General features: G+C 37.2%; 1 protein-coding gene across 6 annotated transcripts in view; it reads left to right on the top strand.

Annotated features, from left to right (window-relative positions):
- Window positions 1–23812, top strand: part of TBCK (TBC1 domain containing kinase) — a 112945-nt gene that overhangs the window by 46339 nt on the left and 42794 nt on the right. For all 6 annotated transcript variants that reach the window (XM_068403099.1, XM_068403101.1, XM_068403098.1 and 3 more), the window contains 10 exons: window positions 526–575; window positions 933–1062; window positions 1928–2026; window positions 3334–3396; window positions 4258–4384; window positions 6320–6370; window positions 7983–8066; window positions 11730–11815; window positions 19837–19873; window positions 21263–21424. In XM_068403099.1, coding sequence (XP_068259200.1) covers window positions 526–575; window positions 933–1062; window positions 1928–2026; window positions 3334–3396; window positions 4258–4384; window positions 6320–6370; window positions 7983–8066; window positions 11730–11815; window positions 19837–19873; window positions 21263–21424 — 889 coding nt within the window. The remainder of the gene's footprint in view (window positions 1–525; window positions 576–932; window positions 1063–1927; window positions 2027–3333; window positions 3397–4257; window positions 4385–6319; window positions 6371–7982; window positions 8067–11729; window positions 11816–19836; window positions 19874–21262; window positions 21425–23812) is intronic.

Below are 23812 nucleotides of genomic sequence, written 5' to 3'. Positions count from 1 at the left end.
TCAGGTGAAAGTCTAGGCATGCTTGTCTGTCACCTTTCCAGAGAGTGTCTGTATTTCTGTGCAGCCTTCAGATGCTACTACTAAAAGGAACTGAAATTTACCTAACTCTTGAACTGATTAAAAACATAAAACGAAGTTGTGCAATTGCTTTGCAGCTACTTGGATAGGGAGTCCATGTAGAAAAACAAGGAAAAGAAAAAGAACTGTGTAATACTATTGATCTATTAATCTATGGTCCATAGAAGCTATTTTTTGTGTGGAAATAGGTTTATAAATTACATGAGTGTTATCTTCAGGCAGAAGAACTTCCATCAACTCAGAAAGCCTGTATTAGTAAAACTTTTTAGTGTTAAAGGCTGTATGTTTCTTTTCTGATGGAGGACTGAGCTAATGCTTAGGTCTTAAGGCAAGCTACTAAATTTGGCAAATGAATTGCTAATGAATAGTTTTTGTATTCCACTAAATATTTCCACTTGAATTCTGAGCAGCATTCTGATAATGTATTATATTTATTCTTCATTTCAGAGACTAAAAGATGTTGGTGGGGAAGCATTTTATCCATTGCTTGAAGATGAGTAAGTGTGTGTAAGTTTTTACATAAATAAGGGACTGAATTTTGAACTATTAGTTTTATTTGAGTGGCACACTGCACAGCTAGACACAAATGTCTTCCAAAAGCATATGTTTATCCTTGTTTGGCTCTTAAAGTCAAAGAGAGCTGATAAGCACTCTGCACTGGTGGACTTAGGGCCCTGATACCAAACTGAGGATTCTAGCCTGTTTCTCTCTTCTGGAAAGCGATTGTGCTGAATATTCAAAGTTATCTATTTGTACGTATTTCTGACTTAAAAATACATAACAAGATAATCATTTTTTCCACAATGATTTGTATTTCTTGCTGTTCACTATTACTATCCTAACTCTTTTTTCAGCCAGTCAACTCTACCTCATTCAAATAGTAGTAATGAGCTGTCTGCAGCTGCTAGTCTTCCTCTGATCATCCGGGAGAGGGACACAGAGTACCAGCTAAATAGAATTGTTCTGTTTGACAGGCTGTTGAAGGTATGGAATCTTTCTGATGCTGGATAATTGGATTTGGTCTGTTAATCAGAGGATTTTTAAAGGACCAAATAATTGAAAAAGGAAGCAGAGATACAAGAGACTACAGTGGGAAAGGGGGAAGAAAACCCTACAGAAGCATAAGATTGAAAATAAAAATATGAGAAATAAGTCTTTTCAGTAGTGATGAATATAAAAGTGGATTTTAAAGTATGCACATGAAAATAGAGCTGCTGCTAATACCTGTTATTTACTGAAGAAAATACTTCTGCATCCTTTACTTCATAACAGACTAAGCTATTATAGGTATAAATATGCCTGTAACATGTCTGCATTTCCAAGCAGTAAGGTACTTGAAAACAATATCGGTCTTTACTGTAGCAGTGCCATGTTAGAAATAAGGATTTTACACTGAGGGAGGGGAAGAAACAGTCCCTTATTTACATACATGCAGAGATGGATTCTTGCTTAAGAATGAGAGAGAGCTGATTCACATCCTCAGTTGCAGTACTTAGGAAGGTATAAACTAGAAATGTTTAATAAACCAAAGTTGGATACATACTATGAAAAGAAACATATAATGAAGAAAAAACTTTTAATAAAAATTTGGATTAATACATTTATATATCCAGTATATACCAAAGCACATGAATACATTTATGAGGAGGAGTGTGTATTTCAATATCAAACAGCAGTCCTCCATTCAGGCCTTCCAGTTAGGAATGAAATTTACTTGTTACAAAACTTGCATTCACTGTTCAGCTTGACAGCATTTGTCCTTTTGGGGGAAAGACTATCCCAGGTTTGGGATTTGAATTGTTTCAGTTACATGACAACATTTTTTGCTATTAATCTCTTCTCTTTGAAGGCCTACCCATATAAGAAAAACCAAATTTGGAAAGAAGCCAGGGTTGACATCCCTCCTCTTCTGAGAGGCATAACCTGGGCTGCCCTGTTGGGTGTTGAGGTAAGGGTAATGGGAGGGCATTTGCAGAAGTTCCAGTACTGACTGGAGAGGGAATGGGATAGGAATGGGATTGACAGGGAAGCAGGAATGGATTTGAAGATTTGGCAGGAAGAATTACTGGAATTTCAAACACAATGAGTCATGAAATTGTGTGAACAAAGACAATGTTCAGACAAACTTGCTTCTTATCTCTGATATTATTTGATTTCAGAGAATGTATGTAAACTTAACTGCCTTTAATTTTGATTATGGGATGGAAAAATACTACCCATATAGCCAAATTTTGCTAGATTGTTTAAATGCAATTTGTAGTTAACATGTTTTTTTGTTATTTTTGATATTTTTGACAAATGCGGTTAGAATCCTTCTGCTCCAGTCAGCAATAGTTGAGCAAAACAGGATGAAAAATATCAAATGTATTTTTCTCACCTACCAATCAATGCAATTCCTTCAAAGACTGGAGAATAAATAATTTACATGTAACCCTTTTGGACAAAGGACTAGAAAGGAATGTCCGAGAAATGAGGGCTCATCACAGAGGTTGCTTGACTACCAGCTTTTGCATCTACCCTGCTTGCAATCTAGTAGTGCAGCAGAGAGATTCTTCTAGATAACACATCCCAGGTTATTTGGGATATTTAGCTTAGGATATGATCTGCTGAGTTCTGTTTAACGTGACAAAAAAATAGCTGTGAAGGAAGATCAACTGTTGGTCAGGGTTGTAGCCTGGGTCTTGGGAGATGAATCAGTTCTCGTGCTTCACCAGCTTACCATCTGTACGATGTGGGTAGTGTTTCCCTATCCCATAACATTATGATGGACTTGTTAGCATGTCTGTCTTGGGATTCATGCAAGGACAGGCTACTTAAGAGTAGTGTATATTGGTTAATATCAATATTAATTAAGAGGCGGCTGGATTCAGTGCCTTTACAGAGATGATGCTGAAAGCCACTTGCCAGTGGCTGAGGTAAGCACTGAATTTAAATTGGGAGCGCCTCTTGACTTGAAAATGGAAAACTGTATCAAGTACTTAGCTTTCTGTATAAACAACTAAAAATCACTGAAGATCATACTGAGGAGGTCACAGAAAGGTCTATATGTCCTGAATTATAACAGAATAAAGATGGTTTTGTTAAAATTCAGCTGTCAGAATTTTCTGTACTTTGGGAAATTTTTTCAGGAAAAAAAGTTGCTAACTAAAGCACCTAATGAAAACAGTCAACTTCTGTATATCAGCGTGTACATTGTAATATTCATTTATGTTAGTAAGGGCTTTCTAACTTAAAGTATTCTTCTTCCACATTTAGGGTGCCATAGAAGCAAAATATGATGCCATTGATAAAGACACCCCGATTCCTACAGACAGACAAGTAAGACTTCCAGTGTTATCAAATATTGTCACTTGAAGTAATGCAAAGATCTTTTCCACCAGTTGCAGTCATTTGCCTATTACAGCAGATGTGGCTGATAATACTAAAAGGATTCCCCCTGTACTCTATGTAGCAAGAATCTTGCAAAATGGATAGGAACAAGTAGTTTAACTCAAATTATAACATGTGGAGAGTGAAATCCTCTTTACTTCAGAATCGCTGTTTCTGTAGAAGCAGAAAAGTGCAGGGAACTATATTACTGATGTACTGTTAGAAGTCCTGTTTTTATCGAATGTTTGTCATGTCTGTTGGACCTTGTACCAGATAGTGCTGAGTACCCTGAGATCCTGGAAGGTGAGCTGTGCTGCACAGAAATGGGTTCTTGAGCAATTTGGTTCTCCAAGAAGTCTTGCCAGCCATAAAAAGACAGCATGAGCAACAGCTGTTCCTTTTGGCTGGGTGAAGAAATATTTTCTATCAAATTGGGTACAATGTTCTGAGAACTCTGATTTGATTATCCTTTAGAGCAAAGTGATATTAGCACCTGAAATGAGTCCAAAAGTTGGGTCAGAAAAAAACTGTAATCTGTTTTCTGCCTTTTTCAAGGGTTAGAACCCCTTTAAAAATATGAATCTGGAAAAAGAAAAAACTCTCTATTTTTAATCTTTGACAGGGCTGTTTGAGTCCCGTGTCCCTTTTCAGTTTTGATTTTGAGAGTGATGGAGGAAGCAGATAGTGTTTATGATGGTGGTCTGACCTACATTCTTTGGCTGCCTTCCATCTCTAGTGTTGCAAGATTGCTGTAGTACTACCTCACTTATCCTGATTTCTCTTTATATTATATGCTTGGCTGTGGTGCAGATTGAAGTTGATATTCCTCGTTGCCATCAGTATGATGAATTGCTGTCATCACCAGAGGGTCATGCAAAGTTTAGACGTGTATTGAAGGCCTGGGTCGTTTCCCATCCTGGTTTGGTGTACTGGCAAGGTGAGTTTGACTAGTTGGCAAGGTCAGATAATTAACTGGAAAGCTATGGCTGACTTAAAAATACCTCCCCTTCTTTCCCCCCCTCCAATGTAAGCTTTTTTTGAATGCTTTCCTTTCTGTTTCTTTTGAAAAATGAATCTGTGGGTTATTGCAAATTTAGATCCTAATAATTTATATTTAATTTGTAATGCAAAATTGCCCCACTCTTTCTTATATGTTTACTCTCCTTAAGTTTTAGTCACTTTATTTAAAAAAAAAAAAAATATTCTGTTGCTTACTGTTTAGTTCCAAGGTAAAACTACAGAAGTTGCTGAGTGAGTTTTTGGGATGGTAAATGGCCTTTCTTGGAAGTCTTGGCAGAATAATCAATTCAGCGTTATAGTTCAGCAATTTGAAATCATCTCTGGTTTCATGCATTATCACACAGAATCACACAGAATCAACCAGGTTGGAAGAGACCTCTGGGATCATCGAGTCCAACTGTTGCCCTGACACCACCATGTCAACTAGACCATGGCACTAAGTGCCATGTCCAGTCTTTTCTTAAACACATCCAGAGATGGTGACTCCACCACCTCCCTGGGCAGCCCATTCCAATGTCTAATAACCCTTTCTGAAAAGAAACTCTTCCTAATGTCCAACCTGAACCTCCCCTGGTGAAGCTTGAGGCTGTGTCCTCTTGTCCTATCACTAGTTGCCTGGGAGAAGAGGCCAACTCCCACTTCACTACAGCCTCCCTTCAGGTAGTTGTAGACTGCAATAAGGTCACCTCTGAGCCTCCTCTTCTCCAGGCTAAACAACCCCAGCTCCCTCAGCCGTTCCTCGTAGGTCAGACCCTCCAGACCCTTCACCAGCTTGGTCGCCCTCCTCTGGACTCGCTCCAACACCTCAACATCTTTCTTGAAGTGCGGGGCCCAGAACTGGACACAGTATTTAAGGTGCGGCCTCACCAGTGCCGAGTACAGAGGGACGATCACTTCCCTAGACCGGCTGGCTACACTATTCCTAATAGAGGCCAGGATGCCATTGGCCTTTTTGGCCACCTGGGCACACTGCTGGCTCATGTTTAGCCGGCTGTCGATCAGCACCCCCAGGTCTCTTTCCACCGGGCCGCTTTCTAACCACTGTTCCCCCAGCCTGTAGAGCTGTATGGGGTTGCTGTGGCCAAAGTGTAAGACCCAGCACTTGTTCTTGTTGAGCCTCATGCCGTTGGTCTCGGCCCATCTATCTAACTTGTCCAGATCCCTCTGTAGGGCCTTCCTACCCTCCAACAGATCGACACTGCCACCCAGCTTGGTGTCATCTGCAAATTTACTGAGGGTGCACTCAATCCCTACGTCTAGATTGTCTATAAAGATATTGAACAGCAGCGGCCCCAGAAATGAGCCCTGGGGAACACCGCTAGTGACCGGCCACCAGTTGGACTTTGCCCCATTCACCACCACTCTCTGGGCTCAGCCATCCAACCAGTTTTTAACCCATTGAAGAGTCCACCCATCCAAGCCCCAGGCAGCCAGTTTGTCTAGGAGGATGCTGTGGGAGACAGTGTAGAATGCCTTACTGAAGTCTAGATAGACTACATCCACAGCCCTGCCCTCATCTACTAAGCGGGTCACTTTGTCATAGAAGGAGACCAGGTTGGTCGAGCAGGACCTGCCTTTCATGAATCCATGTTGGCTGGCCCCGATGCCCCGATTGTCCTGCATGTGCCGTGTAATGGCGCTCAGGATGATCTGTTCCATCACCTTGCCTGGCACCGAGGTCAGGCTGACACTGATTTCACAGTCGTTCTCAGCATTACATCTGAAGCCTGACATTGCAGAATTATAATCAGTATCAAGTATGCAAATTTTCATTATAAATTAATGAATTTATCTTGTGCGTTACAGTAAATGAGCTCTTTATGCAGTTTCTTCATGGCTCTTCTCTCTTTAGGTCTTGACTCTCTTTGTGCACCATTTCTGTACTTGAATTTTAACAATGAAGGTGAGTACCTTTTTCTGCTGAGGGTGAAGGGAAAGCACAGTCTGTCATCTGTATCTAGTTGTAGACACATGTGTGTGCACCCACTTATAGATGGAAACTTTCTGTAGCTACAAAGGAATTTTAAAGCTCTTGTTGCCACAGGTCAAAAGAAACGATTGGTTTTTGAAAAGTGAATGTGATGTACTGCTCTTCAAGCAGGCGTTCGACCCCTGTGTTTATTGCCAAGTACAATAATGAATACATAATAAAAAGCACAAGTAACCTTGATTACAGAAAAGCAAGAAGTGCTTCTCTAGTACTTGTCTTTTTCAGTGAAGTGATAGTTCAGACTTGTTTAATGTGAATGCATTATTTGTTATCCTAACGGTTAACCTGTCAGACTAGTTTTATTCAGAAAAGCTGATGATGGTTTTAAACGCCTAAAAGCTTATCAGACCAGCTTTGGATATGTGGCCTTTCTCTTCTTAGAATGTGATTTGTTCAGAATAGGTCTAGTCCAATCTTCTATTCTCTTGTACCTGGCTTTCTTTATATAAGATCTGTGTGTGGAAAACTAGTTTCTTAGGACAATGACTCCTATTATGCCTACTGTGCATACTAATTGAAATATTTCAACAGGTTTTTCTTGCTCTTGGACATGTTCTTATACAGTTTGATTGTAGAACCTGGTTTCTTTCCCATTGAAGCAAAATATAATAGTAGTCAACTATGTAAAATTTTGTGTTCTGTTTTCCGAACTTAATTGTACATGTTTGGCTCAGATATTTAAAAAGTGCTTTCAATGCTAGAAAAATTGCAACACAGACTTCATTTGTAACATGATCCTATGTCGTATTTGCTATAAATCTGACGTTTTTCTTAGAAACTTCCAGTGTGATATTTATTGTCTTTGGACAATTTACGACAAACACGTATTTCACCATGGCTAAGAATTGTATTGCAATAGATTGTCTCTCAGCCAAGTTCCCAAGAATTAATCAAGGGGATAAACACTTATGTTTTTACCCTCTAATCTCTATTTGTTGTGTATGTGAGGAACCATTGAGAAATTTAAGATGGTTTTGTTCATCTTTTTAACAGTATTTTTAATTATATTCCACTCTGTTTTTTTCTTCTGAATTCTATCGCTTTAGTCTCTGAGCTGAAGTAAGAGATGACATGTGAGTCTGATGGGGCATAAACTGGGTGTAAGTTCTATAGGAGAAAACCCAGAAGACTGCAACAATGCAGTTATCTGAAACTGTCTTCTATAATTTTATTCATTCAGGGACCTTCCCTTTTTGATATAAACATCACCATGGCTTTCCAAACATTATCTCATTACTTTGTCATTGAGAAGTATGGAAATAAACTGGGAGCAGATCAGGTCCAGACAGCTTTATATTGATTACCCAGTGACAGAAGGAGACATTTTTAGGAGCTTCTAAAATTTTTTAGTGAGGAATTTTTTAGTGAGGAATTTTTTAGTGAGGAATTTTTATGTGTTTTACATTCATTTTTGTGTATAGATTGATTTAAGTATTTATGCTTATTATTTGCTTAATAATGAACTTTTTTAGGTGTACTTATGTTTCTACCTCTGTAGTTGCATCCATTTTTCTAATTCTTTCAGCTCTGGCGTATGCCTGCATGTCTGCTTTTATCCCCAAGTATTTATATAACTTCTTTCTGAAGGATAATTCTCATGTTATTCAAGGTAAGAAAGTCCCGTTATTTTTCTTAGTTCTAAGAGAAGTAGAATTATTTCTGGATATATAAATACACTTTTTCAAGTGATTGTAAAATTGAAACACAATTGAATCACACTGCAGAAATACCCACCTATTTCTTTCAAAGGCTTTATTTTAGATAAATAAGAACAGCTGTGCAAGAAAAATAGGAACAAAGTAAGTGGACAAAGACTCAGGCAGGAGAAAAAAACCCAACTGTGCACACACACACACAAAAAAAAAAAATCACGAAAAAATGTTCTGTGTAATATCCAAGGTAAGAGTCAGTTGATCATGCTAAATTTTAAAATGAGGAGGTAGTCTTTCCAGTGTTAGATTGTAAAGACCTACCCTTCAGGTGATCAAGATCATACTGTTACAGGAGCTATTTTGACAATAAGGGAAAATGAAGAGGAACAGTATAAACTAGGGACTCCTCAGAAAATGGAAGTTTGTATGTAACTTGTGAAACTCCTCAACTTAGAAACAATGTCTGTCATTTTTTGTCTTCAAAAAACAAAAGGAAATTAAGAACTGATCAACAAAAAATAATTGGACATAAAAGCAGTTACATATTGGATAATATGGAGAGAGCTAACATAAGGAGAGAACACAGTGGTTAGGAGATTTTACATATGAAAGGCAATGGGTAAGAGGTGTTATGAACTGAATATGTAAAATAATAGTTTGGAAAAACTATTCAAGAGAACTTGTTTGCATCCTTTTGTCTGTAAAGAAAGACTGCTTGCTGGAAAAAAAGGGGCAGTAAAGGTCTAAAGGTGAAAAGAGTAAGTGTATTGTATCAGATGCTCCTGTGGAGACAGCCGCTTTAGTCTCCAAGATTAATAGCTTGGTAAAGACTTTTCTCAAGAGGGTATACTCTTCCACAAAATGATACTTCTGCTCTCTAGAGTCCCCTGATGTTATTCCTAAGGGGCTTTACAAAAATATGTATCAGCCAAAGTTAGAAATATAGGTCAGTAGGATTCTGTGAACCAAAATAGAGTAGGCGTTCCTGAGTTCCTGTGCAACATCTGGCATCATTAAGGACTTGAGGAGACTGGTCCTTTTAGGATTCTTTCAGTATTCTGATTTAATCCTTTCTAGAGTCGTATGTCAAACACCAATATGTAAATACAGTTTTAGAGGAAAATACTCTATCATTTCCCTGCTTTATTGGGTTGGAAGAAAGTGTTAAGAATGTGTTATTTAACTGCCTACTGCAATTTTAGCTTCTTAGCTTGTGTGTATCTTCCATGTAGGGGTGGATGGGAGGACTCTTTCGAACTGTAGAGTTCAACATACCTCATTTCTGAGCTTGTACTATACAATGAAGACAGGTGTTTTTTCTAAGCTTATCAGGTGTATTTCCTTACATGAAACAGGAAGCAAGAGCAGTTAAAGGGTTTTGGGTATGGAATGCTCAATTATGTCAAACAAAAATTCATGTAATAAAATTCCAACTAACAGCAATTGTCTGGACCAAAGCGATATGTTTTTGTGAAGATTTGTGTGTTTTCAATAGACCTTAATTAACCATGTAATCCCACACAGTAATTATATTTTATGAGACTGGCTAGTCAAATAAAGATGGTATTTATCAACCTGTAGTGTATCTGTAGAGAACCATCATGGGCACGAATCTTCATTTTTAAAATAAATGTGCTTCAAGGAAGCTAATTGTGAAATTGTTTTTATCAGCATATGGCTGAATGTGTAGGAATATGTAAGATTACTGGTTTGCTATACCTGACTTGTGATTACTGGCTGTTTCATGAAATAAAACTGAAGTAAGGTGCACCTTAGAGATGCGCTTTTTAAAAATTATTATTGGGTAGTGTGTTAAGAATTTAAGACCTGGATTCAGTTATCTCCCTAACTTGTATGCATGTGAATAACTTTGGCTTGAAACTGAGAAAACATGAGATATGTGAGTAGCTCCAAAGCAGTCTGGCCTTGGTGACGCAAAACTCAGCCTGGGTTTGTTTACTGACTTAACTCCCCAGCTGAGTGCTGCCAGGGCATCTGTGGCATAATAGAGATGCAGTATCTGAGGGGAGAGGCTGGCATTCCTAAGATGCCAGAAACCTCCTAAGAGCTTTAGTGTGCTGTGGCTTTGTCTTGAAGCAAAAGTTGTGAAATTCGGAAGCAGGCTCAAGAGGTCTTAATTTTTCTTGCAACTTACCTTGGAGAATTAGGCATCCTTTGAAGAATAGTTTGCAGTCGGACTGTGGCTTGTTACCCTTGTATTCTTACAGTGAGAGTATTGTTTATCAGTCCTCCTGAGGAATAACCAGCTTTTAAAATTTCTAGTCCAAACAGAATTATTTTACAGAGTGATAGTTCTTAACTTGCTGGCTTAACCTGAGAGGAGCTAACTTGAGTGCAGATAATCATGATTTAAGTGAGATAGGAGTCTAGGAACAAGTGAATGTTTAGACCCACTTCTATTCTTAAATAAAGGTGTATATGTGTGGAATTATCCCAGCAGAGCCACTTCAGTGCATCTTAACAGTGGAACTGGAATTTAATTTTGCCACTTCAGGGATGAAGACAAACTGAGTAATGGGGAGTTATCTGCTCTTGCCAAGAGAAACAGTAGTAGGCATCTAGTCCTTACAACAGACTTTAAAGGAAGCAATGGCAGCTCTGCATGGCTAAGTTGTGGAGCTGTGTGGACTTGGTGTTTAGGGGCTTACATTCAGGGACAGTAGCCTGTGGAGCACTGCGATGTCAGCACGTTCTGATCTGGGAGCAGGGTTCACATTCTCTGTCTCTCTTCCTCCCCTCAAATAGCTGTCTGGGCCCTAATTACTCTCTTCTTGGGAGCATGGAGGAAAAGGAATTGCCATCTGTTACAAAATTGCTATGTTATTGCCTCTTCATCTTCCTTCTAACAAAGCATATGACAGTGTGGCCAAAATTGGGAGAGGTGCAGAACAGAGGGAGAGAAATCTGTCAGTGTCTGTGTTCTGCTGTCTGCTTCTCCAATTAAAAGCAAGTGTTATTTAGACAACTTAATGAAATTGTACCTGTCAACCTAATGTGCCATGTTGAAGATGTAATAGATTTTATCTTTTACAATAAGTATTTTTCCTTATCTGATCCAAAACATACAAATTAAGATGTTACTTCTCACAGAAATGGTAACCTTAAAGCCCCATTGCCTTAAAACCTCAACTTCTGGATTACAAAATTTAACTTTGTAGAAAAGAAACCACACAGAATATAATTTAAAGACTATGAACTTTGTGTATTACTAAAACAGTTTGGGTCTTAAAAATCCTTGGAACAGTCTTGTTCTAATTTGCTTCCATCAATATCTTGTGGCTCATACTCATACTGAAAAGTCTTTAACTTTGCATGTCGAACATACATCACAACCTAACTATGAACCAAGTAAACTATTGTTGAAAATCCAAATTGAGATGTACTAAGGAAGAGAAATGAAACCTTTCTTCCTCTGTATTGAATATAATGATGACAAGGAAGGCAGTAGTGGTATTCACTTGCTGGTTTATCATAAGTTATTAAAAAAAAAAAAATTAAAATGGTGTTCTTCCTTTTGTACAGCTCTGTTGTGAGCTAGCAGCACGTTGTGTCTTCTGTTATTGATGATGATCTTGAATTTGCTTGTCATGTCATTTCAGAATACCTGACAGTGTTTTCCCAGATGATTGCGTTCCATGATCCAGAGCTGAGTAACCACCTTAATGAAATTGGTTTTATTCCAGATGTAAGTGCTAAGGGTTCTTATAAGCATTGTTCAAAGGAAGTAAAAAATGGAAAATGAGAGCAACTAGGATGAGGTGCCTTTCCAGACTGTTTCAGCAGCAGTTTAACATAAGTGGAACTAGCTTATTAATGGCCCTTTCTGACTATGCTGATAAAATGGTGAAGTTTTGATTTTTGTTTTACATACCTCAGTCCTTCCCATTCTGTTGGTATGGTAAATACAATAAAAATACCACAGTCAGTTACTATAACTTACAGATTCTTCATACAAGAAGTATATAATTTTATTTTTAAAGTGTGGATTAATATACAAGAATTAATGTGACCATAAATGACTAATAGCAAAATTTCTGCAGACTAACTAAATGCCGTTGGTTAATACAAAAGACACATCAATTTGCAAGTAATACAAAAAATATGTGCAAATGATGGTTAATCTGTATGTATGTCAGACCTTGGAAAGGAGTTGGAGTCTGTCAGAAATGTTGGACAGGTGCATGACTTGTGTCTTAAGTTTTATGCTTTCATTGGAAGAAGTGTCTAAGATGGAGGAGAATGAAAACTGAGAACACAGCCAAAATGCAGTAGAGAGGGAGGGGTATGCTGGAAAAAGCAAAACAAAGCCTTCATTGGAGCCTCACTTCTAGCTATCACGTTAAATAGTGAAGTTTTCCTCCCTTGTTTAGAAAGGCATGTATTATCCAGAAAGCTAAGATCATACTCTATAAAAATGTTTGTCTGCCTACTATAGCTTTATCAAAGTTTATGGCTGATGTTTCTGAAAAGTAGATTTAGGTAAGACTATAGAGAGAACATTGTTAATTGATACAGTCTATATCATGATATATTTGACATTTAAATATTTGGTAATTACAAGTTGGTCATACGAACAGATGATGACTGAGAGGTCAACATGGAAGAAGGAAACTGAAGCAGGAGATGTTGATGTAGAAATATAAATTTCATAAATAGGAAATTTATATGCATTTCTTCCATAAGCGATATAAAGCTTATTTTATCAGAAAAGCCTTATGCTTATTAGGAAATGCTTTAAGTTGAAAGTCATTTCTACACAATTCCTGGGTGAATTTATGTGTCTTTGGGACTGGCAGATACTCATTACCAGTTTACAAAGATTGTAATGGAAAAGCAAATATATGCTTTCGGTGTTTTTAATGTAATAATATTGTTTATGAATTATACAAATTTAAAAGATACTGTGGCATTAAAATGAGCAGAAGAGAAAGCCTGTGTATTGCATTATAAACAGACGTTTGAGAAGGCCACATGTATTGCTGATGACCCACATCTGAAGAGGGTGGGTAGGAGGAAGATGAAGGGAAGGTGGGGAGAAGGGAGAACACTCATCTATAGAAAGCCTAAATATTTAGAGGGATAAAGGGCATGGGTAACAGCAACGTTTAAGCTCCTGAGGGAGAATCAATTTTGCAGAATCACTATGTAAATGCACTTGATATTTATTTGTTAAAGGCTGTGGATGACCAAAGCAGTTCCTCTGTGAATTTTGTCCAGGGTAGTAGAACCCACTGAAGAGGCAGAGATGTAATTTCCCTGACCATCTTACAGGTCCTGGTTTCTGCTACTAACCTGCATGAGAGCTCTGTAGCAACTCATCTTGGGTGTTAGCTGATCTTTCAGCAGCTCCTAGTGTCTGCTTATACACTTAAAATTCTCCACTGAAAACTTTCAAGGTGCAAGTCAGATGGAATAGTTTAAAATCACGTGTTTTGTTATATTTTAGTTTTCGTATTGTGCTAGTCATTGGACAACACATAGTCAAATGTAAGCCTTGTCTCTAAGTGTTACAGTCCAGAGATTATTAGGTTATGCAATAAATAATTACAAAACAGAGCTTTATTTTTTAAAAAAGAACCTTACATTGAATACAAATGCTAGTTCCAAAATTAACACTGGCCTCTGAAGAGAGGTTGTCCTTTCGTCCTTTCTAAATTGTCTGGGTTTTTTTAATATAAATAGAAGTTATTCTGCCTTTTAGATTAGTGAGAGGGGTGATTTTTGTACCTGTAACTAGACAGCACAGGATTCATCAAGGTGAAGGATATGCACTGTAGTAATGAGATCTGAACCAGAGTGTCGTGCTTGAGTACTAATCCTATCAAAGTAAACTCTGATTAATCTTTCATCATTGAAACGCAGGCTCCGCTGCAGGAAAGATTGTGTTTCCTGGCACCCTTCCCATTTGCTTTGGGTCACGTAGCTCTCAGAATACTGAACGCTGCTGAAGCTTGAATAGTTGTGAATATTGTTAGCTGATGTGGTGCCTGGATTAAGTACAGTGCTGTGGCTATGTGATTTACATGTAAATAGAGGGATATATATGGTGAATCTTACAGTTCTTTGCTCACTCCCCCAAAGTTTATAATATCCCCCACCCTATATAATGCTTTATAACACGTTCTGTATTTTACTGAATAATTCTGACATCAACAGCAGACCATTTTGAACTGAAGAAAAACAAGGAAGTGTGCTACATTACTAAAAGGGTAACTACAGCGATAAATTATTCTAAAGAGCTTTCAGCTGCAAATTATGGAAGCTAGATACAGTTGTCAGCTGGCCGTTAACAGAGATGACAAAGTCTGGCTGCAGTTACTTAATATCATCGTATTGGAGCTGCTGTCATAGGTAGAGACCTTAGCTTGGTTCTGGTGATATGCAGGAGGTGTTGGTAATAGGGTTTCATCTAACTGAGAATTAAAAATCCTGCGATGGAAGTACTTGATCTCTGTTTGTTCTGTTGCATGATTACCTAGTGGTGAGTCTGCGGCAGAGATTTCTTGCTGGTATTTTTATCTGGTGAGGAAAGTGCTCATTCTTCAAACTTTGTGTAGGTGCATACAGGCAGATAGAATCTAATATTAAAAATTGGACTCAATCTGCATTCTCTTTGCATCCCCAGTCATCAAAACATTTTTGCACCTTTCTGTAGCATTTAGATATGTAATTAATTGTCTAGACACCATATAGGCTTGAAGCTAAGTATGTGTGTATGTATTTCGAAGACGGAACATGAAGGTGCAAGATCAGGGTTTTATAGAATAGACTATTTCAGTTGGAAGGGACCTACAACGATCATCTAGTCCAACTGCCTGACAATTCAGGGCTGACCAAGTTAAAGCATGTTGTTAAGGGCATTGTCCAAATGCCTCTTAAACACTGACAGGCTTGGGGCATCGACCACCTCTCTAGGAAGCCTGTTCCAGTGTCTGATCACCCTCTTGGTAAAGAAACACTTCCTAATGTCCAGTTTAAGCCACTCCTGGTGCAGCTTTGAACCATTCCCAGGCATCCTATCACTGGATACCAAGGAGAAGAGCTCAGCACCTCCTCCACTTCCACTCGTCAGGAAGCTGTAGAGAGCAAAAAAATTTTTCTTTTCACAAATGAAAATTAAAACAAAAAGCAGCAATTGGGATGCAGCCTTGTTAGGACAACTCAGCAAAATATAATTCCCGTTTATTGTTAGACAATATGGTTTCACACATACATCAAACAGGCCAAAAAAAAAAAAAAAGAAATAAACAGCTTCATAGACAGGAAAAAAAAAAAGAAAAATAACCTTTTTAACTTTGGCCTTGCCACCTCATACAAATCACAACGTATCGTACAGCTAAAGTGCATACACAAAAAGTTACTGGAATGTTCAGAATAAGATTGTACTTTTTTTTTCTTCTCTTTTTTTTCAATTTTTTACAAGGCTTTGTTTTACTCTCCTTTGAGACAATGGTTTGGCCTAGTCACACCACAAGTAAAGTCAGAGATAGGTAACAACAGAGATATACACTTCAAAGCCCCCCTTCTGGTCAATCTAAGATCACTTGAAAAGGGCAGACCTCCTAACAATACATACAAAAATATAAAATGTAAATAAAAAATACAAACAAATTCTCCTTTGAAGTACTTTTAAGAAAGAAAGCAGGACCTTGAAATTTTGGTGCTCAGGGGATGAGAGGGCCTGTGGAGGAGGAAGGGGGGAGGTTTCTCTCCCTGCTAACGGGTGACTTGTTTTGTATGTTCTTTGAGTGACAGCGCTGTGCTGGGGGGCTGGGGTTCACTCGGTTTTGTGAGGATGACCATGGCAGAGGGGGAAGGAATTGGGGAGGTATGGGGAGGGGGTTGTGATGGGAGGGAGAGGGGGGTACCAAGGGTGAAGAGGATTCCTCTTAGCTGAGGATCATTCTTTCATTCTTTGTTCGACTACCTTTCTGTGTAGCTATGACAAATGGTCTTTTAGTTGAGTAAGTTTGGAAAGAAAGATTGGATTACTTAACAGATTCTGTGATCTTCAATATCTAGGATTGTTATTGCACAATTCAATAAGAAAAGAAATATATGATACCTTTTTTGAATCCTTTCTGTTGTTATTTAAGCTAGTGCCTGCATAAAGTGTTTAGAAAGCAGGTTAGCATGGCAGACAAACTCTCTTACAACTGTCCGTTGCAGGGTTTTCAGCATGTTCTCCTGAAGCAAATGAGCTACTCACAGCTGAAAGCAGAATACCTGCCCATGTTGCCATTGATTGTGGTAGTTCCTATATTCCTATCAATGTGACTTCAGCTTTGAGAAGGAAAGGTTCCAACATAAAAAGAGTCTTGAACATTGAAATGTGAAATACATGCTACAGCATAGGTTTCTTTGTTATCCATCTATAAATTATTTTTATAATGGTGAAGACATGACAGTTTACCAGTTTAAAATAACACACAAAATGACAGATGGTCAGGTGAGGATTCTCCTATAAAAGATTGCAAGAATAATGATTACTCCTGTTGTGTTTGTTATCTTTAAAACTGTAGGTATTTAACCTTGATCTCAGCTCTGTAATTCTATGAGGTGTAGAGGGTGAACTTTCTTAGAGTTTTTTTAATTTTCTTGGAGGTTTTTGGTAAACTTAAGTGTTATATACATGCATAACAAACAAGAACTTGTGGAGAATGTTGGCATTTTTGATATTTTGAAAACTCAAACCTTCAACTTTAAATAATGCAATTTCATTATCCTGCAACCAGGCGCATGACTTCACTGTAGCTACCTTATGATGTTCATAAGGTTACACCTGGATCATACAGGACAGCCACTTTATTCTTAGAGACTTTTCATAGAGCAAGAAGCTTGTGTATGCTTTTTAATACTCCCTACCATCCCCACCAACAAACATTACCACTCCTTTTCACCTTGCTATTCCTTCTAAAATATGTTTAGAATCAAAATCCCCTGAGTCTAAGTATCTTTAAATCTATTGTCTTTACAACAGAAATCTCAATCTTCTGTAGACACAAGTGTGTAAACATCTCATCTTCTGGAGGAACAGTCAAATAATGAAACAATCCAGACAGTAATAACAGGCAATAACAAAATCCTTATGGAAGAGTCTTTCATCAAGATTTGAGCCAGTATCTCTAAGAGCTTTGAATGTCTAATGGGAGATGCACTCTTCTCAAAATATGTCCATCTAACTATGGACAAGTAAACATCTTCATCCCATTGAAAAATGATTAACTGCATCTCCAAGCCCAGGTACTGAGCAGAATTTGTTATAGCAGGGCACTATTGGAGAGGAAGCTTCGGCTAGGGATAATGGAAAGATGGAGAATGAAACCAAGCCTAAGGACAAGAGATTTCGATCGTAACTAAAAAACCCTGTGGATTCATTCAGATTGTTTGAACAGGAACTGATGTTAGGGGACTGCTGTGTTCTTCATAAATAAGAAATGTCCAAATCCTTACTTAAAAGAACAAAAGAGGTTGTATTTTACTAGCAAAGCAAAATGATTATTATGGCGTTGCTGATCTCAAGTTCACTCTAAAAAATGAAGTATTGGTTTTACAGGCTCTTGTTTTAATGTGACTTATTCTCAGGCTGTTTCAGCAGTTCAAATGCTACGTTGATTAAACATTAGGTATGCTTCCCAGCTACAGAGAGTTGAGTGTCAATAAAAAACACAACCCCGTTATGTTTCAGGGTTCAGTAGTGAAGGGTTGAAAACCTCTTTAACAGCAACTTGTTAGTACAGAGGCATGGCACAATGCTGTTCCAGGCGGTGATTGCTAGAGGGCAGTATTTACTAATAGTAAGTTAAAAGTGCAGTCCTCGAACTGTAAGAATTTGGTAGTCTGTTTATTTGAGGACTTCAAGTCAGTACAGTTATTTTTGTCTGTGTTTTTCAATTTGGCTTGCATGGTGGAATAATACTGAGACTTCCTTGTCTTGGAACATTATATTTATGAAAATCAGAGGGAAAAATCTCTTCAATAAAAACTTGCCTCATACCTTGTACTTAAATAGATTGAGCTACTCTTCATGTCACTGTTGGTAGGTTTGGTGAGGGTAGTTTAGAGCAAAGCAATGCTTTGCCTTGTGGTTACTTTTTAATAATGTTTACTGTTTCAAATTTTGTGTATTTTGTTGTATATTTCTATGTAGATGCATACAAGATAGAGGTGTTGGTGACATTAGGAGAAAGTGTGGATCGGCTTTGGTAAAACATTTTAATCAAATATTTGAAAAGGAGGAAATAATAACTTTTAAATACCAAGGAAGTAATGTAGTTCAAAATGACATCCACATAATATATACCTCCAAGCAAAAAGGAGCCTCAGGCTATTAGGAATGTTTGTTTTCCTACTCCATGGAAAGCAAGATATTGCGTACAAACAAGCAGGTAAACAGGTATTACCTGATTGCAAGTACTGTAGGGGATATTTCAGGGAACGGGGTATGTTATTATTCAGTAGAGAGCCATTTATTGAAGGCATGACAGAGATAGTCGGGGAAATAGCGTGAATGTATTATAAGATGAGAATGGTGATAGAAATGGATTTGTTTTGTTTTTTGAACCCTTAAAATCAATTGGTGGATTGGAGGCCAAGCTTTATAAAAGCCTCCTGAATATTGAAAGTGATGAACAGTATGGTCATCACAGCTTTTTTGGTTTTATGGGCAGTATGATTCAGATACAATCAGATGCTCAGATGAAGATGTAGGAATAAAATTTAGAGAGAGCTGTGCTAAAGAGCTTTTCAGCCAATGTGTGCATCATTTAATCAGTGCCATAACCTAGTTAAGGGTTTATGGAATAAGTAGTAATTTATTAACATTATATCGATTATGGTTTCTGCTTCTCATTTGCTTACTTGCCAGGAAAGCTTAATAGGAGGATTAATTTGCACTTTTTATGAGCTAAAAAGTAATATATTAAGCTTTATGTCTAACTGTAAATCTTCAGAAGTGGAAAACAGAGCACATGATCTATTCAGCTGAGTAAAATTTAACAATGGCCGTCTCGCTCTTGCATTTCTGGTTTGTGGGGACTTTCTGTGCAGTTTGATGTTTTGTGTTAAAAGTCACAGTAGAACAACAGAAATGCTTATGGTGTTAGTAACTGACACTATATGCTTTTGAGAATGAAACTGTTCTTACTGCCTCTCACTGACAAGTATACATTTTAATAGATACCAACATAGGAGAAATGGGTAGATATGGTTCATTTTTCTGTTGGAAATTGTGATTTTCTTATTAGAACCAGGTTTTTTTCCATAGTCAAAAAGATATATTGAATCAAGTTGTTTTATGCTTGTTCAGGCGTCCTTTGCTAATTTTCACTTAGCAGTATATGTAAGTAAGGTGAGAACTGTGACAGTTTAATAGAGCAGGTTTTTGAGCTCTTTAAGACTTTGGGGGTTATTTTTTGCAAACATAAGCCTACTGAGAGTGGTGGTTGTTTTTGTTGTTGTTTTCAATACAGTATCACAAACCAGTAATTTGAAAGCAATGAGAATGAGGACCTGGGGGAGGAAAAAGCTTCTCTGAGGGGCTAAAAGTCATGTGATAGTGGTTCTGCCATTGCAGTTATTTCCCATTTTAAATACATTCATGCCAAGCTAGGCAATTTTTAATGTGGTAGGCAATTGTCGCAAACAACTTCAGCTCTTAATAAAACATTTTTTTGTTCTCTTCCCTGGCCTCACCACCTTTTGCAGCTTTATGCCATTCCTTGGTTTCTTACAATGTTTACACGTGAGTATGCATTCTTTTTCTCTGATTAAATGTTCTTGTTTTTCTTAAGAGTAATTTTTCTCACTTTTTCAGCTAAAGCCTTCCTAATTGGTGTGATGTGTCTTGTCATTTAGTAGTAGCTTGTAATTTGCAAGGATATGTGTTGTGATTTGAGTCTCAACAGTGCCTGTCACATACTTTCTGCCCTGATTTGACAATAATTAGCATTTTCTTTTTTTTTAAAAAAAAAAAACTATTCTATTAAATTTGAACTGGAATCTTGCAGTATTTAGGGAGTGTGCAAAGGAAACTGTTATCTACTGGAAAAAAGATATAATAATAGTTAAAAAAACAAACCCAAGTGTCACTACCTTCCCCTGCCTTCACGCAGATAATTTAAGAAAGAGAGTAACATTTTTTTTTGAAGAGAGTAACAAAACAAGCTTTTTTTATTGCACCTTGACACATTGTTATTCTACTAGCACTAGTTTACTATGATATTTGTGCATGGATGTTAGGAACAAAAAGAGCTTTATAATTTGGTGAGCTTTTAATGAAAGAGGACAAAGTTAATAAAGCAAGTCTAGGAAGCAATTCAAAGTCTTCTTTCCTCAAAGATCTCTGATTTTTTTCACTTCATGTCAACATTGGCAGACTTTGAATTTAAAAAAAAAAAGTGACAGGGTGGAAAGAGCTGATGGGTTATTTCTCTGATGAAGTATCAAAGAATTTAATGTGAGATTTTTGATTGCAGTTTCTAAAGATCTTGACTGTAAAGCACTGGTTCTTGCAGTTGTCCATTCTTCTAAAACTTTCATGAGAATTACCACCTTTGGAAAACCAAGGAGATGGTTACCTTGGCAATGAATTGCAATAAAGTGTTAGAACTATTTAGTTGAAGGATAGCTTATTTTAGGAGAGCCATCTTCAGCTTTATATATAAAATGTTGCTATTTTTAACAGGCCTTTCTCCTTGTCTTTCCTTTATTCTGCCAGTTCTATTCTGCTCATTCTCTTGTCTAATTTTAAGTAGTTCAGCTTATTGATTAACTCATTAATGTCTTCATACTATTGGAAAAAGTGATATGCATGTCCTAATGCATAATTGCACAATACCAAAAGAAAAATAAATGGTCTAATTTTGTGTGTGTTTGAAATCTGAAAACCTGCACATTTCTAAGTATTTAATAATGAAAGAAGACACTAATGATTTCCAGAATAATCAAACTGCATGTGAAGACAAACCTGTCAGGTTGAGTCCTTTTTGCTCCCAAATAAAAAAGAAATAACCCTAAGATGGGAGAGGAAAAAAGTATATAGGCAACTCCTTAAGACTGTGTGTGTGTGTGTATATGTTTTTATCAACTTATATGCTTATAGCTTTTTTTATTGTGGTTGTTCATCATGCAGATGTCTTTCCTCTGCACAAAATATTTCACTTGTGGGATACGCTACTGCTTGGAAATTCCTCCTTCCCGTTCTGTATTGGAGTAGCAATACTTCAACAACTGAGGGATCGTCTTCTGGCTAATGGATTCAATGAATGCATTCTCCTTTTTTCAGACTTGCCAGGTACAGAAAAAACTATTTCTTCTCTCTTTCTCTGTCTTCTCCAGTGTGTTGCTGAAGAAAGTATGTGCTTGCATGTAAATAGATACTACGAATCTTACATGTGTTCTGAAATCATGGTAGATTTAGGCAAACTTACTGTTGAGTGTGTAGGTCTTAACTACAGCTTGATGAACTCAGTAGAAGTCTTTTTGCTGTCATGAGCAAGAATTGGGCGAGCTTGTTATTATTTCCAGGTGAAGGTTGGAATACTTTCTTGTGAAATTTAGAACAATTTTAAATAATTCATAAGTGACTTTGTAGACATGCCATGTATAGAAACAATCCAGTTGGTAGGGATTTCTTAGTGGAAAAAAGTGTAATGCTGTTCTGAACAGTGCTTTTCCACTTTGATGCTGGTACTAGCCCGTTTTCCTTTCAAAAATAATTAAACTTTTGCTATGGAAGCAATTAATGAAAAAGAATTAGGGAAAGCAGTATAGAAGTCATTGCAATTGCTCTGTGTTAAATCAGTTTCCATTTGAAATGTAAAGTTTTCGAAAGAACCCTCAAAATCGGGTCAGAGGCTGCATGATCATTGTGTGGAAGTTCTGTATTCTTGTTCGGTGGGAGGTGGTTGACCTATCCATACGAGTAAGTGTTGCATCTTTTAAAAAAAATAAAATTGCAGTTAACCATGAAGTCTGAGTCTCATTTCTGAGCAAGTTTCTAGTGAGACAGTAGAATGCATTTGAACTGAGTAAGCCCTGTTAACTGAAAGATGTGTTTCCATTTGTGATGGACTAATATTTACATAACACATGAATTGGAAACCTACTGCACTCAGAACATATTTATGTTCTTGTATTAATTCCCTCTCTCTTCAACCCAGGATCTTACTAAATAATATAGGTCTTGGTTAAGAGGTGACACTGTTTTGTGTGGCCTTCCTTAAGATAACTTTAAGTTTTGGCTAATTCTCGGGCTGATTATAGATTTAGTGGGCTCTGTTTGAACACCATGTGTGCAATTCAATGATTCATAATTCATTTAAATAAAAGTCATTCTTTTTCAGAAGAGCTGAATGAGAGAATCAAGTTTGGAAGAGCATTTAAGCTTAAAAGCTCTTGTTAAATGTGGCAGTCTCCACAACTGCAAAGTCTACAGAGGTTACCAGAAGTCTAGGATATGGCAGCAAGAAGGCTGAGGCTAAGTCCATAGTTGCATGAATCAGTCTCTCAGAAGCTCAGTGAGTTCTCACAGATGAAGATCTGTGATTTCTCTAAGTACTATTACTGTATACCCTTGAACACGTGTCTGGATTTCAAAATTTTGCTTTTCTGCTACCTTTCAGTTTAGTATATACTATGTAATTGCTACTGTTTTTTTCAATCTATAAGAAACTTAATTAGGCCATTCCTTATGGTGTGGGTTTTTTCATTTTCAGTCTATGTGCTCAGTCATTACAAATGCCCTTATTAAATTTAACTGGATATTTTCAGGCGGTCTGAAAGGTGAGTGCTAAGCTAAAAGATTGTCTCTCTTCCCCTTCCCTCCTCCTCCCTCTATTAGCCATATGTCTTAGTTAAATATAGATTTATTAATATTTAACTTACTTTCTTGCATAAGGTCATTTCTCCCTATTTTTTTTGCCTTGAGTGGTTCTAAATTATATATTCCGATTTATCTTGAACCAGCTGATTTACTGACAGATGAAGTGCTTTATGCTGAGGTCATGTGTAAGAACACATTAGTTCTCATAATTACATGTCTGTTTATATAATAAAATTAAATCACTAAAACCTGTAGTGTTATAATGCTTGCTTTCTGCTGCTTATAGTTTATGACAACTTTGCTAATACTCTGGTAGGAAACATTTTGGTAGGATGGTGTTTCTGAAAAGGAACACCAATTTCTGAAAAGATGTATTTTTTTATTGTTGGTGATGTCTGCGATATTTAATGTTGGTGATGTCTGGAAGTCAACAGTGGCACAATTGAATATTGTGAGATCAATCCAAAGCATATCATAAACTGACTACTAAGGGAAAAAAGAATGAGGATGGAAGATGATCCTAGTGTGACTTAAAAGTTAAATGTTATTGGTCTAGCTGAGACTTCTATAATCAGTAATTTCTTTGAACAAATAATTATCATAGCCTTGTGCCTTCTCTTTCTGACCTGACTTTTATTTCTGGTTAAGAAATATTGACTGCTTATGCTTTTTATAACCTGTGTCTTCCAAACAGGACTTATGTTATTTTGGTTAAAATAAATTGTGTGCCACACCGGAGAATTTTCTGAAATTAATTTACAAACAACCTTCACCTGAAACTGGGTCACCCCAAGGAAGAGATTATGTTGTTCAAAACATCTGCAATAATTTCAATCTAAAATCAATCGTTGCTCAACA

Source organism: Nyctibius grandis, chromosome 6 (assembly GCF_013368605.1).
Source record: "Nyctibius grandis isolate bNycGra1 chromosome 6, bNycGra1.pri, whole genome shotgun sequence".
Classification (NCBI taxonomy): Eukaryota; Metazoa; Chordata; class Aves; order Nyctibiiformes; family Nyctibiidae; genus Nyctibius; species Nyctibius grandis.
The sequence above is the reverse complement of the archived record's forward strand: the minus strand, read 5'-3'. Positions and strand labels throughout refer to the sequence as shown.